General features: G+C 38.8%; 1 protein-coding gene across 2 annotated transcripts in view; it reads left to right on the plus strand.

The window, feature by feature from the left end:
- Nucleotides 1-16,663, plus strand: part of CCSER1 (coiled-coil serine rich protein 1) — a 643,608-nt gene that overhangs the window by 105,206 nt on the left and 521,739 nt on the right. For both annotated transcript variants that reach the window (XM_009634846.1, XM_009634847.1), the window contains exon 4: nt 2,716-2,836. In XM_009634846.1, coding sequence (XP_009633141.1) covers nt 2,716-2,836 — 121 coding nt within the window. The remainder of the gene's footprint in view (nt 1-2,715; nt 2,837-16,663) is intronic.

Genomic DNA, 16,663 nt, shown 5'->3' on the forward strand with positions numbered 1-16,663 from the left:
CTATTTCATGACATTTTAGTTAATTGTACTGTCCCATAATGACTTATGACTGTGTGCTCAGAGACTTGAGATAAAAAGGAGGATTTGTAGTGGTTTTCAAAAGCCAGACTGAAGAGTATCGCTGTCTAGAATGGGAGGATAATAAATTCCGTGAATTCAGATCACTGGATGACCACTGGGTTTGTCTTCAGCTGTAAATTAGGGGATTATACAACCCCTATATAGCATTGATTATTAAACAAAAGCAATTTCACAGTTTTATTAATTTGTGAAATCTCTGTAAAGGATAGGAGACTGTCAGTGTCATCTTTGTTACCTGTGATTTCCTCATTTATCTTTCTTTGGAACTGCCCTGATGGACAGTGGCTGATATAGGGAAAATCCTACCCTGTGATGCTTCCAAAGTCACCAGACCTTTTACAAGTTCTAATGTAATAACTAGATATCCAAGTGGTACCACAGACCTTATAAAGAAAAATGCGTATTTGCTTCATCCTTTACTGTCCCTTCTTTATCAGCATTTCAGGTTAAAAATCAGGTACCAAATATCAGCATTGCCCTTTGACAAACTTATCTTTTTACAATTCTTTGATTGTAAATCAAGTGCCAAATAGGCATAAATGTTCTTATTTGCACGTATTCACTCACTGGTTGTAATGAGAAGATACTGTTTTGCATGTTATTTGGTGCCTACCAAATACCAGCTTGCAAGTAGATGGTCTGCTGGTTGCATGAAACATAGGACAAAAATCACCTAAAATTCTTTTTTTCTTATGTAGTGTCTCTAGTTTAATGTATTTTGCATTAGTTCCCTCCCTAATTTGTTACACATAAAACTATAATGTGTATCCTACTTCCATACGTATAGGCAATGCAGCAAGTTCTCATTGGGCATGACCATGTTTTGGAGATGGGTGTCTATGATAGTGACAAAGTTTTTTAGTGCTGGTTCCCAAGAAAAAATGAAGGTAAGCTTTAAGTACTGGTCATCTTATGTGTCTTAGTCACTTAGCGCAACATGCATGTTAATATTTAAAAATACAAGCGTAAGCAATGCTGGAGAACATCAAATGCATTAAACGTAATTACATGTACTCCACAAAAACGTTTTCTTCCTGCCAGAATCTGCCTGTGCTCTGGCCATTTGTGCTGCTTGCTGAATGGCTCAGAATTGCTCTGAAAACAAAAAGACCTTTGTGCTTTTCCACCTTTATAGAAATAACCAACCCTGTTCTGACCTGTTCCTTATAATCCGCTCTCTGGCTGCCTTAACGCACCAGTTATTGCTCCAAGGTGTTCGTCGGGCATGCAGTGTATCTTGTTGATGAGTGCTGTATTTGTGCTGAATGTAATTTGAGTGCTCTGGGTAAAACACCACAGTTAGTTGTTCTTGACCCAGTCAAGGCAATATGGATGAGGTTTTATTCTAGTTTTGCTTCTCTTCTAAGAGGAGCATAGGTTATGCAAAAGGTCTGTTGTTTGTGGGCAATAAGGAGGCACGTGATTGTGGAGGATGGAAGGTAGGAAAGTCTTCTGAAACAAGTTTTCCATTGATAAATAGATGCCACAGTTCAATGTTCCCAGCTGTCACAGTCTTCTATTTGCAAGTTACCTATTTATCGTACTTGTAAAATAGGTTCTCTCTGGTTTTGAACTGCTGAGAATTTGTTGCAGTCATCTTTGATTTACAGGCTGTGCTATTGGCTGTGTATGTGTACACTCTGTAAAATAGTTTTGTATGTTATACATATGAAATGCAGTGTGACTTTCTCCTTAAAAGAGATATAATAGTACCATAAATGCATAATACGAGAAGCTGCTGTGCTTTGTTCAATACAACTCACTCAGTTCCAGCTTTTATTTGGCTCATAAAGGTACACCTTGACTGTAAAGGAGATCCATACTTTCAAAATCAGTAGGAGTGGTGACTGCTAAGTGCTAAATTACTAGTGACACTTGCAATTTAGAATTTAGAATATGTATAACTTTTAACAAATACAGTTGTCTGTTTGGAGGTCAGGAACTTTCGGGTATTCCTTTCTCAGTGCTAATTGAGCCAGATGCTCAGCTAAAGTACACGATCATTCTTCTAGCTCTAAATATCGTCTAAGTGATGTCATCCAGCACAGTAATACATAGACAATTTGTATTAATGGAAAGCATGAATCAGTATATCAGATATAACACCTAGTCTGTTTGGATTATGGCCTTTTTGGATTAAAGTGAGGCATAATGGTTGAAGACAAAAAAAATCACTAATCAGATTTTTTTCAAATCTATGTTCTTACAAAGTCTGAAATTTTTGAAGGTGGGTGGTTTGTCTGAAAACTATCTATAATTTCCTCTATCATTTTCAGCTTGTGATGAAAAAGGAAGAAGTGCCTCATATTCTGATGTTGTTTATGGAAATATGAATAATTTTAAGACTTAGACCCACCAATCAGCTAAAGCAGATTGACATCAGATCTTGTGCTAGGTAAAACTTAGTGAATGATGATGGGGGTATCAGTCCATAGCAAAAAAAGTGCCAAAGCGAGCACTTTAGGAAGCGTGAAAAACAGTGAAGTTTTCATTGCAGGTGACCACAGTGAAGTCTGCATTTGCGTTTTTGTTTATCACAGTATGACTTGATTATATTTTTTTTTCTTTAAACATTTAAAATACAAACTGAGTTCACTCTTTAACACTGAGTTGGTTTTTTTTTTATCTTTGCAGTTTGCCGGGAAGACTCATACCAGTCGATAGTCTCATGTGCTGCTGTAGTACTTACCCCTGTAGAACCGACAGTGGATACAAGGAAAAAAGAACAGACAATAATGCCTGATGTGTCTAAACAGTGAGTTATTCAAATTACACAATCTTTTACAAGTGCAATTTAAACACCAGGCCAGATTGTTTCTTGTGGGTATGCATATACACCTCCATTCTGTTTTATCAGTGGTTACATAGGCATTTCCAAACCCAGAAATTGGCCTGAGGCTAGGCTGCTGCTTTTATTTGTTAGCCTAGCTTTTTTTTCCAAGGGTTTTGGTAATGAGGTATGTAGAGGGAATGGGCATTTATACTCTGAGAAACTGACTTTTTAACAGGCTTAATAGGCGATTCTTTTTGTTTAAATAGTCCTTTCAATCTTGCACACTTTTTCTAGTCAGTAGTTTTAGAAAGAACACGATTCCTAAATGCTCTGCTATTCTGGGATATGTCAGTATTTTTCAGTGACTATTTTACTGCTGTGATATGAGATATGATGGCATCTTCAGAAGTGTGGTTAGTGGTCTTCCAAGGAAATTCTATTTAATAAAATAAACTGTAATTTGATACCTTGCATTAGATGAGAATCATAACCACAGCATGTGCAGTAACATTTGTCATGCAGTACCGGGCAGGATGGTCATTTCTTAGCAATTGAGTCCTTGGGGAAAGAAAAGAATTCTTTTTCATTAAAAGAAAATATAACAGTAATGCTGTATCACAACACAAACTTGGTGTCTGTGCATTTTAAAGTGTGGAAGGTAGTTAAAAACATGACAATGGATAATATGACATCATTGTTGGTCCTCACCATTTACATTGAGTTTTCATCTTCTCTGGGTATATACAAATTTAATTTTGAACTTGTCTGTAAAGTCCTAGCCTGCACGCCTATTACTGTAAGAAAAAACATCCCTCCTCCCTCTCATCCCCCCAAAAAGAACCCAAACCCAAAACACCACTGGTGGATTGGATTAGATTAAATGGGATGTGATAAACCCGTTTCATCTAGTCTACCTGTACTTAAAATTTAACACAGTACATTGCCTATCATCTAGGTATTATTACAATGACTTAATGTTTGAAATACTGTTAACATCTAATTGTTTCAGTGTTTCAGTCATATAGCACTCTGAATACTAAGGGATTGGAAAGGCAATGGGCTGCGAAATACTGTGCTGAAATCCAGAATAATTTTTGTGGTTAGTTCAAACGGCTCAGTACATTTTTCCTCCTCTCCACTAAAAGGCAAGTCTGCACTGTTGCTTGATTGACATTTTCCTCTACTGTCAGCAGTTTCAGCATTTCATAATCCCTTATTAATTCAAAGTAAGGAAACTCCTGTATCTGTTTGGCACATGCTTGAAAGCTGAATGATGCCACCTTCTAGATTTTTTTTTTTTTTCCTTCACCTTACTAGTATTAGCAAGCATATATTAATCTGCTTTCTGGTGTGCTTGGTTTTTAAATTTTTTTTTCTTTACAACCTGACTAGTGATATCTTCTAAGCACATGGACTTAAATCAGGCTTGTCTTATGGACTCAGAGTTCTCAGAAACATACTCTAACCTCTGCTGCTCTTCCAATTTTTGCATCTAAAAATATGTCTTGTGGCTCTGGAATTCTTTCAAAAAGAAACAAGCTTGTGCTCAAACAGATTAAATATATTTGAACTTCTTCACATCAAACAGCATCATTGTATTAGTATCTTTAAACCAACATTTCTTGCAAGTATATTGGCAATGAAACAGAAACATCTTGCTGGAAAAGTTTTGCAAGGGAATTCAGTAAACATTGTAGAAACCTTCAAAGTAATTGTAGGGGGTGAAAGCCTGCGGTTTCAAGAAAATCTCAAGCATTATGAAACATCAGTGTGCCTTTTGCTTCTCTCATTTCACCCTCTGCTTCCTACATGTAGATAATTTTCCCCATATCCGGTTTCAATGGAAGCAAAAAAGATCCCAATTCCTGTATCTAAATACCACCGTGTCATCCGTCTTCCATGTAAATATCAAGCAAGAAGAAGCCCTTGGCACACGTTGAATTCCATTAACTTGAGTGCAGAGTCCATGTATGGGCTGATCTGCACAGGTGAATTATAATTGTTAGTATTTGTAATTACCTTTATGGGCAATAACATTGACACTTTGATTTTTATGCTTATCCTTGTGTACCTGAATGTTTTTGACTTGTATGTCCCCAAATGGTGCATATCACAGAGGGCTGAGCAGTGGCCAGCCATTGAGGTCTTGCAAAGGGAAGTTGCTGCTTTCATGGCCTTGGACAGAGCATGTTTAGAATAACTAATGCTTTCTAAAACTACATAAGGAAGCAATATGAAATCCAAATCAGGTAAGATACATATTAATGGTAATAAGGTGTTAAACACTTACAAATAACTAAAAATAATTATATTGTAAACCACAGTGGAATTATATCCAAGACCTTCAGGACACAAGAAGCTGTGAAGTCTGGGTGGGGGAAAAAAAAAGCCTTTAATGTGAATTGTATAATATTTGACTATGATGTTACTTTGTCTTAGAAAGAAACTGTTTAGTGGCTTTAAATAATGTAATGTATTTGCTTAATGTATCTTTATTGTAAGCAGCGAAGAATTGTGCCAGAAGTGGTCTCAGCAAAGCTTAACAGTTCTTTGAAGTGTCAGTGATTAGACGTTATCACGTTTGGAGGAGTAAAAGGCCAATTTTTTTTCCCTGTATATTTCCTTGGAAGCTCAAAATATTTCATCAGGAAGCAATTCCTTAGCGATATCTAGGTAATTGCAAACTCTTGTGTGCTTCTGCACTGAGCAGCATCCCTGCCTCATTAAGCAGAGAAGGCTCTGGCCAAGCAAACATCATATCTTTAGCGGCCTGTGAGTGACATCCCCGTCATAAGAAGCTTGAAGAACCTGTTTGGTGAAGCCATAGCACCTGTAGGAGGAAGATGAAGTCCTTGCTAGGTGCTTTGGCCATTATTCTGTGTTGCCTTGATGGCTGGTAGATTACAAAGGGGTTTGCTGCTCTTCAGACAATACGCATTTTGCAACAGGGGAATTTCTCTGGGTTTTATAGGAGAACAATGCGCAAGTCTTTTTGTTTTCTGCGCTTGGCAAAACATGCTTCCAGTGCTCAGCTGGCAAGAGCAAGAGGACCCCTTTGTAGCTTTCATCCTTTCTCTCTCTGTGATGCAGAGAAATATCTAGTCTGAATGTCAGCATGAGGTCAGGACGAAAATCAAGAAATGTGAGCTCTACCTTACTTTGTCCTCTGGGCCCTCCACTTTGTCTAGGGTGTTGCATTAACTTTGTAACATTTTGTAGAAATACAAGACTTCAAAACCTCATGCTGTCTTAACGGTTCAAGTTAATCAAGGCCTCTTTGTGTTGCTGTAGTGATAAATCAGTCAGTTGCTCTCAAACGTGCTGAGATACTAAAACAATTTGAACATTTTGAACAGCATATTGTTTGCATAGTCCTAATTTTAGTCCTTCCTGCCTGAATTCAAATATAAATAAATCAGCTGCTGAGACAGAGCAATGACTTCAGGAATCTACCCTTCCATTTCAGGTTCTTATGAGGGAGCATGGGAAAGGAGGCATGGCCTAGGGAACTGGGTGTTATGCTTTAAACCAGCTTAGCTTCAGCTTCTCAGGCCAAGCTATCAGCTGAAAGCCTACAGTACAAGGGGAAGTGTGGAAAAAGAAGTTTCTCAGACACATGTGTGTCTGAGCAGACGATGTTGTGCTGCTGTGTGCTGTTCATATGTAAAAACAGAAAACCATTTATGTGATACTAGGGTTTCAAAAATATAGTGAAATTCAGGTGCATTATTTTTGATTTATGGAATTTAAAGTTAAGCAGGTACTTATGTCCTTCGTGTGAGTGGTATCTTTGGATATGACTGCCCTTCAATTCAGAATAGTGATGGCAACACGTAGCCTGCTGAGCTGACCAATTTAATGTTGGTTTGTGCATTAGTACTTCAGCTGCCATCATGTTTCTTATTTTGATTTTTCTTTTGAAAGGTATTTGCTGTTAAGTCGTTTTTAGAGCTACAGATCTTATTATGTCATGAAGTAGACACAATAATTTGCCAGTTGTTTTCCATGTCAGAAATATTTTCCTGAGCTTTAGGGGAGATTTCCAGATGAAGATCCTAGGTAAATGATAGAACAAGGGGTAATGGTTTTAAACTAAGAGAGGGTAGATTCAGACTAGATATAAGGAAGAATTTTTTTACTATGAGGGTGGTGAAACACTGGAACAGGTTGCTCAGAGAGGCTGTAGATGCTCCAGCCCTGGAAAGGTCAGGCTGGACGGAGCTCTGAGCACCCTGATCTGGTTGAGGATGTCCCTGCTCACTGCAGGGGGGTTGTACTAGATGGCCTTGAAAAGTCCCTTCCAACCCAAAGTATTCTATGATTTTATTCTATGTTCCTATGATTCTAAATGCTGCAGCTCCTTTGGCAGTTCTTCAGACTCTTAAGAATCAAGTTGGATTTTTCTTCTGGTAAATGCACGAATGGGCCTATGTAGTGAGACTTTGATATTCTGCCTGTGCCAAAGCTGTTTAACATGTACCTTGCAACTGTACTTACCTGAGCAAGATTGTTACGCACGAGTTCAAATACATGAGAAGGCTCCTTGGAGTCACAGTGACTACCTGGGTGCTTACTGATGGGAAACAGGCTGGCAAGTTGGGAGAATTAGAATTTTAATGCCATTCTGTACTGCCCTGTTGAGAACAGATACTCAGTTTGGCACCTGGGAAGGTTTTGGTGCATATATATCCTATATTTGCTAGCTGCAGTAAGTAGATACCAAAATTTAGGAACTTTTTTTCCCTCAGAGATCTTCAAGTTGTAAAAATGTAGTCGTTACATCTGAAGACACTGGTAATCCTTTTTGATTCTTGCAGCCTTGCCTAATTCCTTTCAGAAGGAGTTCAAACCAAGCTGATTGTATATTCCTCTTCATTTACTTCAGTTGCAGATTTTCTTTTCCTTTTTCTCTCTGTCCCTCTATTTTTTGGGGGGTGTTTTGATAAATTTCAGGGAAGACACTTTTTCCCCTCAGAGCGACATTGTTGTTATTTTACCTCTGTAATTTTTGGCGCTCCTTAGCAGTGACATGAAGCGTCATCTCTAATGTAGCCAGGTTGTCAGGCAGTAGTACCCCTCTGCAAGATTTGTGTCTGCTTTGACAGTCCGTTCAATAAGGCATGTTTCGGTAATGTGAAAAATGAACGCTTTTCAGGCAAGTTTGGACAACCTGATAAAAGATGATTGAAGTGTTTCAGTTTCCTGGATAATTGGGATGATGCACAATGAAAGCATGTGCCACTCTTTGGGTAATACGGAGAGTATAGGGATGTCCAGTGTTGCCCTGGAATGTTACTGGTTTGAAAGCTGTGGTTTGAGCTCAGCTGAAAAACAAAAGGCACGTCAGCTGAATCACAGTATGCTTTTCGCCATAACATTTTAGTGATAGGTAAGAGGTAGAGGAGGTAGAATTTCTATCCATTACTTTAAAGCAGGTACTCTGAAATTGAGTAAATATAAGCGATGTGCTTATGCTGTCAGCAGTCAAATGCACCACTAAAATTGCTTCCTGGACTAGTAGGAATCAAATATGTTTCCGCAAGGGCCAAGCACATTCCCAGAATTGCTTGACACGCATGGGTACTGGAGGTTCCCCGCGGGGAACCAGCCAGGCCTGAGTCCCCTGAGGGTGCAGGTTGGAACGGTGGGGTGTGCACCCGTGGGTCCAGGTCCCATCCATCCCCTCCATGGGCTGCTGCTTCTGCTTCGTTTGCACCTACATCCTCTCCCAGTGCCTCCGAGAAGCACAGCCGTCCTTCCTCCCTGCCGCTCATGCTCCTCGCAGAACCCTGCAGCCCCCTGCTTTATGGTTCTTTGCTGGTGGATGTGTGGTTCTTTCTCTGTGTAGATTTAAGGATGGCTAAAACACATTAATGTGTCTCACACAGCAGGGGATTTTGGTGTGCTGTCTCCTTCTCTCACCTGTGGAAACTAGTCATGAGTGCTGTCTGTCTCTCGATGGACAGGGCAGATGCAGATGTTACTGGTGAGGAGCATAACCTACCTTTCATGTGACAGGCCACCTGCAAAGGCTGGAAATTGCAGTCGACGTGTGTGGGAAGGTAAATTCTAAAGTACAGTAAGATGCTTGATTTACTTCAGACCCTAGTGCATTTTGTGTGTTAGATATGCCTATACTTAACCAGGATATATAAAAACCTTCCGAAGAAACATGGGTTGAACTAACTATTTTGATTGTGTTTCATTGTATTATGAGCTGAATTACTATATCTTAGTAATAGATGTCAGTTTCCTTTGATAAAGTTATGCTTAATGAAACAAAGGTGATTTTATTTTTGAAAAAGCAAACATTTCTTTGAAAGATATTTTCTGCTTGATTTTTGAGCCTTTTTTCTTCGTACTGGCGAGACGAGCATATTAAAAATATGTAACTCTGGCTATCGCTATGCAAAGAATTAATAAATACCCAAAACATAATCAGGATAAGAAACAACAGATTAACTCTTTGTTTAAAAGGCACTACTAAGCTGTTACATTTGATTAAAAAATCATTTTTGATTATTCTGATTCCCTGTCCCTCTGCAATAAAACAGAGAAAAAACAAACCATAGCCCATGGCCATAACAATTCCATGGTCTCCTTGTATATCCTGTATTGCTTTTTGCACGTAATGGGAAAATGAGTTATTTTGCTGTACTCGTGTCTTCTCTGAAATGGGAAACATTTCATAAAATAGGAAAAATATAGTATTTACACTTCTTTTATTGTCTGCTATTCCCTAACCCTAAGAAACTCCTACCTGACATTGCCTCTTGTCTAGGCTGCTCAAATTGGTAACCTCTTTCTGCTTGCTTTGAGGAAAAACAAAACAATAAACCAGACACTGATGTTTCTATTTTTTCTCTGTGTCTGGCCACTGCAAAAATGAGAGTAATTTTGTACAGACAATTATAAAATTAAATAACAGTTGTGCAAAGGAAATATAATTGCACTGCAAAGCGAATATGGAAGAAACTTTTTGTCTGCTCATAGAAGGGGAGCATGGTCAGTTCTCGTGTTCCTTCTCAGTCACAGCAACCAGCAATTTATAGGAAAGATTGACAGGAAAACAATCTACATAAGTGTTTTGAATATCTTAGGCAATTGTTTGCAACCAAAGGATTAAGAAGTTCTGTACACTTCAATTTGATCTTTAGTTGCAAATGTTGAATAAGCCACTAACTATTTGTAATTACAGCACTTAATATTTTCAATATTTTGTAGTTCAAGTCTTTTTTTTTTTTTTCCCTGTATGGTGGTGAATAATGCAGAGGAGGCAGAGGAGTGATGGCAATTGTCCTATGGAGGAAAAGTGTTACATAGATTTTATCCGTAGCCCTGCCAAGAAAGCTCCCATCCTTTGCAAATATAGTCATTGTTTGGAAAGCCTCCTCTTCCTTCTAGGAAGAGTCTTGGTTTCTAATGGACAGTGGACCGTAACTGTTTCAATCATTGCCCTTAAAGTATTACTGACGTGACTGAACTTAATGGCATTTCATGAAAAGATACAGGCATGGAATGTTAAGCAAGGTGCTTAATGAGGTCACTTTGAATAAAAACATGGAGGATCAAGAACACTATGACATTTCCACATTGATATAATTGTCATAATTTCAAAATAAGACTAGTGCATTGTATTATTGTGTAGCTAATCTTTATTAATAACAGAAAATGCAGGAAATAAAAATAATACAGCTTTGCTGAAAAGTGATGACTGAGCATCAAATGGTGAAAATTTGTATACAAATTTTGAAGTCAAAATAGTTACCGTAATTTGCACTGGCAGAGAGTATGACTGTTGTGGTTTAACCCCAGCCTGCAACTCAACCCCACACATCCACTCTCTCACTCCCCCACGGTGGGGTGGGGGAGAGAATCAGAAAAGTGAGAACTCGTGGGTTGAGATAAAGACAATTTAATAGGTAAAGCAAAATCTGTGCATGCAAGCAAAACAAAACAAGGAATTAATTCACTATTTCCCATCAGCAGGCAGGGTTTCAGCCATCTTCAGGAAAGCAGGGCTCCATCAGGCCTAATATATGGGTACTTGGGAAGACAAGCACCATCACTGTGAACGTCCCCCCGTTCCTTCATCTTTCCCCGAGCTTATGTACTGAGCATGATGCCATATGGTATGGCATATTCCTCTGGTCAGTTGGGACCAGCTGTCCCAGCTGTGCCCCGTCCCAGCTTCTTGTGCACCTGGCAGAGCATGGGAAGCTGAAAAGTCCTTTACTTAGTGTAAGCACTACTTAGCAACAACTCCTTAGTTGTTGTGATAACACACTCATCAGTGCGTTATCAACATTCTTCTCATCCTAAATCCAAAACACAGCACTATGCCAGCTACTAGGAAGAAAATTAACTCTACCCCAGCTGAAACCAGGACAATGACCAAAGCTGACTTAAAGCATTGGATTGTACAAATTAAGGACAATGCAATTACACTCATCTGGAATACAAATTTCCCCTGCTTCAGCAACAAGCAATGGACAAAACTGCGTCAATGACTATGATTTCTTAACTAGACTTGAAATCATTATAAGAAAAACGTCACCAAATCACAGTTACATTTAGAAAATGGCTCTGGCTTAACTTGAAGCAAGAATAAAAGATCACTTTGTTGCAATCGCACTCCTAAAATTATATACTTTTATGATACTATGATGTCATTCTGCTTTTGGACATCACTCTAATAAGAATGTCCTTCAGAGTAAGATTATCCATTTATGTATCAGACCTGAAACAATTTTTTCTATTTCCTAAATTAAATTAAAATCTGTGCATTCCCATGCATCCTTCTTCTCTTTATTGTCTGTGAGTCATCATGTTCTCCACTGGACACTTCTGCAATGGTGGAAGTCATCTGATTTGCTCATCCTTCATGCTCAGAAATTTCCCGAGAAGAAATACATCAAGATAAGTAATTTTGCAGTATTTAATTAGAGATCTTATTTGAAAAGATGCCAGTCATCACCCAGATAGTTGTATAAAGGCAGGTGCTTAAGATATACTTGGTTCAAGTGTGGAAATTTTATCCTGTGTGTACTGTAGTGTCTAGAAGTTTCTGCTTTATTTATATTACTGAGAAGTATGAGTCAGACCACCAATATCAACCGAATCCCAAAGTGGCAGCCTAACACTAAGCAACCAAGAACTCTTCTAAAATAATGGCCTTGAGTAATCATTGCAAAATATTCTTGGCATAAACATTGTAATTAGAGCAATGAACCATAAGACACAGTTATGACTAGATAGGACATTTGTTTGAATTTGAATTTTGTGCTGAGATTTTTATTGTGTGATGAAATGGGAATGATTGCGTATGTATCAAGACTCCTTAACTTCTGGAGCAAGCCTGAAAGGAGATGTAGTTGAAGTAAATAAAATCTTACCTGGTTCCTTGGAAAGGATGGTTAGTGTAGGCAAGCAGGTAGAGGTGGTTGAGAGGTTCTAGGAAGCTGAGTTACTGGAACAGGCTTAGGCAATTGAACATCTATTATTTTATCTGGAGATCCACATCTGAAGAGTTGCTGTTCTAAATTGTAGCATTAGTCACTTACAGGGTTTGTTATTCTAATAAAATGATGGTGGTTTCCATTCTCCTACAAGGCAGCTGCCTCAGCCCCGTGGAGCACAGCCATTGTCTGCTGGGGTGACTGTACAAAGCCACTCAGACAGAATGTCTTTCGGAGCCAGGCTTACAGCTGGGCATGTGGCAAATGACTCACTTGTTTACTTGGTAAGTTCCCTGTGGAAAACAGACTTCATTTTCATCCAGCCTAAATTCATGTCCAACATAGACACTCAGAACTAGCATCGTTACTCCCTCAGCTTCATGTGTTAAAGGAGGTCTAAAGTTTTTGTTTAGCAGGTACTTATTCAAGGGGCTGGAGGAACTTTATTTCAGGGCAGTGCAATGAAACCTCAAAACAAACGCTGCAGTCTTACTGTCTGGTCTCTTTCCTAATTTCAAAAAAGCCATTTTTATTATAGTCTTAAGTGTAAGTTAGTTCATATGCACTTATGTTGTATAGTAGTTGTTAAATTTGTATTTCAATAAGCAATTCTTGTAGCATGCTGCAGTAATTGGGAAGGCAATGTTAAATCCCATGGTTAACCTCAATGCCTGGGTTTCCCTACTGAGAATCTACCACCAAAGGAACAGGCTTTTAAAGTACAGAACTGAGATCTTTGGGAGAAAGACCATTTAATTCAAGTGGGGAGAAAGAGAGAAGTGCCAGCTATGCCCATTTATTCTTTTTTTCTTGTATGCTAGTATGTCCAAAATCTTGACAGGATACAGAAATTATATCGCTGTAAAACTGGAGCAAAAGTATTTGTTAAACTTGACTTCTTTGACTCAAGCTTGCACAAAATTAACTGCTTAGTCTTAGTTAACCAGAAACAGAATTATACTTTTTGGTATGTAAAAGCATCTGCTGTTGCTAAACTGTAATCGCAGCCAGTGGTTGTATTTTTATCATCTCACAAGGAAATTAAGGCAGGTTTAGGTCTGTTCATTTGTGCAGCAGAAACATCAGTCTGAGGAACCCTTCTCTAAATGCTAAAGGGGTAGTGGGGGGTGGTGGGGGCGAAAGGACCAGGGGATAATTGGGTTTGTAATTTAGAAGTCTGGGGTGTTTGTAGTAAAGTACAACCTCAGTTCTTACAAATTAGATTTCAAAGCATAATTGCAGCTGAAATATAAAACTATGTTATTACTTGTGAACAATTAAAGCATCATAAAATGGAAAACAAATATGAAGGAAATATGCTTGTATGTGTAGTACTAGGATTGTGAAGTACTTAATTTGGTTAGACAAATGCATTGTAGATTAAAACTAGAAAAAACAGATCAAGTACGTAGCAGAGATGTATTTGTTTCACAGTAATTTAATAACATCTCTGAAGCATAACAAAGAGCAGCATTTCTTGGTAATTTCTTACTGTCACTGGAAGGTGGGGGAAAGGAGGGATGTCAGGGAAAAACCGGATAGATTTGCATTTATGATTGCATGGTATAGCTATTGGTCTACACTGTGCTGTTTTATAGCTCATTGTATGCTTCCAGTTAAAATACTTTCGGTATCCTTTTGAATCTGATCAGTGAAAAACAAGTGTTGTGATGGTGCTGTTATTGGTTTTATTGAGGATTTTTCTAAACCATGTATTTTGCAGAACATTCCAAAACCCCATCATGCTGTGCTGTGGCTGTGTTAGAGTTAATTTTTTTAGAAAATATACTCTCTGAGTCATGTTATTGTGACTTAAATAGGAATACTGCTGGAGCAGGCTAAGTTCAATCAGCGTACTGCTTAAAAATATAGAAAGTGCTTCATGGGGTTTCAAGCTGAGATATTACCTGCATCCTACAGGGAATGAATTATATGAAAAAATATACATACCTGCATGCTATATTTCACATACAATCAGTGGGATTTTGCTTTTTGTTTTGCAAAACTAAATGGGGGGAAAGATGTTCCAGAAGTGTGCATAATCTAAATATTAGTATTTCTAAGAGCAAGTTTTGCTCTGTTTTGCAGAGTAAAAAAAGAGATATTAGAGAAAGGACAGAAATAATCTTAATAACAGTCTCCTTACCCCCAGTTCCAGTTCCTTTTTTGTTGTTGTTTATTTTTTCCTGGAGGTAACGAAAATATGGAGGCAATATCCCTCTTACTTCTGTACATACATTTTCAATGTACTTATAAATAGCCCTGGGAGCAGGGATTTTAGTGACCAACCAAAGCCTATTGAGTATTGAATACGTTGGGATTTACTTGCATGGATTTACTGGTAGCGGAGATGGAAGGCTATAGCTAAAAAGGTGAAGTGGGTACTATTGCTCTTTCTTTTTCTCTTCTCCCTCCTGGCTTTTTCCAGTCAATATGGTGGCTGTGTTGGCCACCGTATGGGAGATACAAGACACCTACAGCATTAAAAAAAAACCAAACAAACAAACACAAAAAAAAAACCACCCCAAAAAAGTAAGCTGGGAAATGGGGAGGTAGGAAGCAGAGGAGATAAAAGTGAAAGGACACTGCATCAGCGCATTAGAACACATGGAGCATTGGTGCAGTTGGACTGAGATATAAATTTGCAATTATATGGCAATAAAATTAAGCTGTAAATACAAAATATTATACCAAGCAACGGTGAATTTAAGATAGCTGAATGCTGCAAAAATTATCCATACGTATTGAAGCGATTACAAATAGAAGTCGTTCTTCCTGTGCTTCGGGAGCAGGGTTAAGCTGTGTTATCCTAAGGAGATCAACTGGCCAAGCTGTTTTTTATCAGTAGTACCCACAGTCAACAACATGTAAAAAGTTTACTGATATTCCTGAGGGAAGAATATTTTTTGTTTTTCTTTTCCTGTGCTATATCTTTAAGTATTTAATGCGCTTCCCGTGCCAGGTTAATTTACTATGTCTTTGTGGATATGTTAGGATTTAAGTCCAATTGTTTTGATTACAAATTGTTTTGCTTTTAGTATTTTAATCCTTTCTTTATCATTACAAAATGGAGTAGTGTGTAGCTTTTGTGGCATGTGAAAAATATTCGCTGCTGCTACATTGATTAAATAGATAAAAGCATGTATTGCGAATATATCCACCTATTCATAAGCGAGATTCAGAGCTTCCACTGCAGCAGCCCACAACATCAGCTTGTGTACAGCTTTAATAAATTTCTCAAAAAAAGAGAAGCAGGGAAAGAAAAAGAGGCCAGTGCTTGAATCATAACTGTGAGGTAGCTTTTTCAGAAGCAGGTATGTATACATCAGACTATGACATAGGCTACAATCTGCAGCTCTCTCCCTTTGTTGCTCCAAGATCAGCTGTTTTATATGTTCAGCAAATCTTCCAGATCCCAGGAGGGTTCCTGGGATGAGCAAGACAAGTAGTAGGAGGGAAACATGGATAAGAGATTAGAGGGGGTGAGCTATTAGGAAAAATCCTGGGAAGCACAGGCAGGGGAAAAAGAGGGGTAGCTTTGAGGTAAACTTTCCTATTTTTTTAATCAGTCATGCTTATAATCTGTACTCTTGGTAAAACTATCTATCTATCTGTCTGTTTGTTTGTTTATACAGAAATGCTCTAGGGTATTCACCCAAAAGTATGGTAATGTTCATCTAACTGTTGTACTGACCTGCTCCTCCATCCCCCACCCTTTATTCAAACTTTTTAGTATTGATTTTTCAGGAGTATTCCAGTCCCACTTCTAGTTATCTTTTATTATATCCTTTTGTATAATATACATCTGCCTGACGAACCTAGTGACTTTCTATGATGGTGTGACAGCATCAGTGGACAAGGGAAAACCAACAGACGTCATCTATCTGGACTTCTGCAAAGCCTTTGACACGGTCCCCCACAATATCCTTCTCTCTAAATTGGAGAGCTATGGATTTGATGGGTGGACTGTTCGGTGGATAAGGAACTGGCTGGATGGTTGTGTCCAGAGGGTAGTGGTCAATGGCTCGATGTCTGGATGGAGACCGGTGACGAGTGGTGTCCCTCAGGGGTCCATACTGGGACCGGTGCTGTTTAACGTTTTCATCAATGACTTAGACAGCGAGATCGAGTGCACCCTCAGCAAGTTTGCGGATGACACCAAGCTGAGTGGTGCGGTTGACACACCAGAAGGACGGGATGTCATCCAGAGAGACCTGGACAGGCTGGAGAGGTGGGCCTGTGTGAACCTCATGAGGTCCTCGGTATCAGTACAGGCTGGGGGAAGAAAGGATCGAGAGCAGCCCTGCCGAGAGGGACTTGGGGGTGCTGGTGGATGAAAAGCTGGACATGA

Source organism: Egretta garzetta, unplaced genomic scaffold (assembly GCF_000687185.1).
Source record: "Egretta garzetta isolate BGI_Z169 unplaced genomic scaffold, ASM68718v1 scaffold32, whole genome shotgun sequence".
Lineage (NCBI taxonomy): Eukaryota > Metazoa > Chordata > Aves > Pelecaniformes > Ardeidae > Egretta > Egretta garzetta.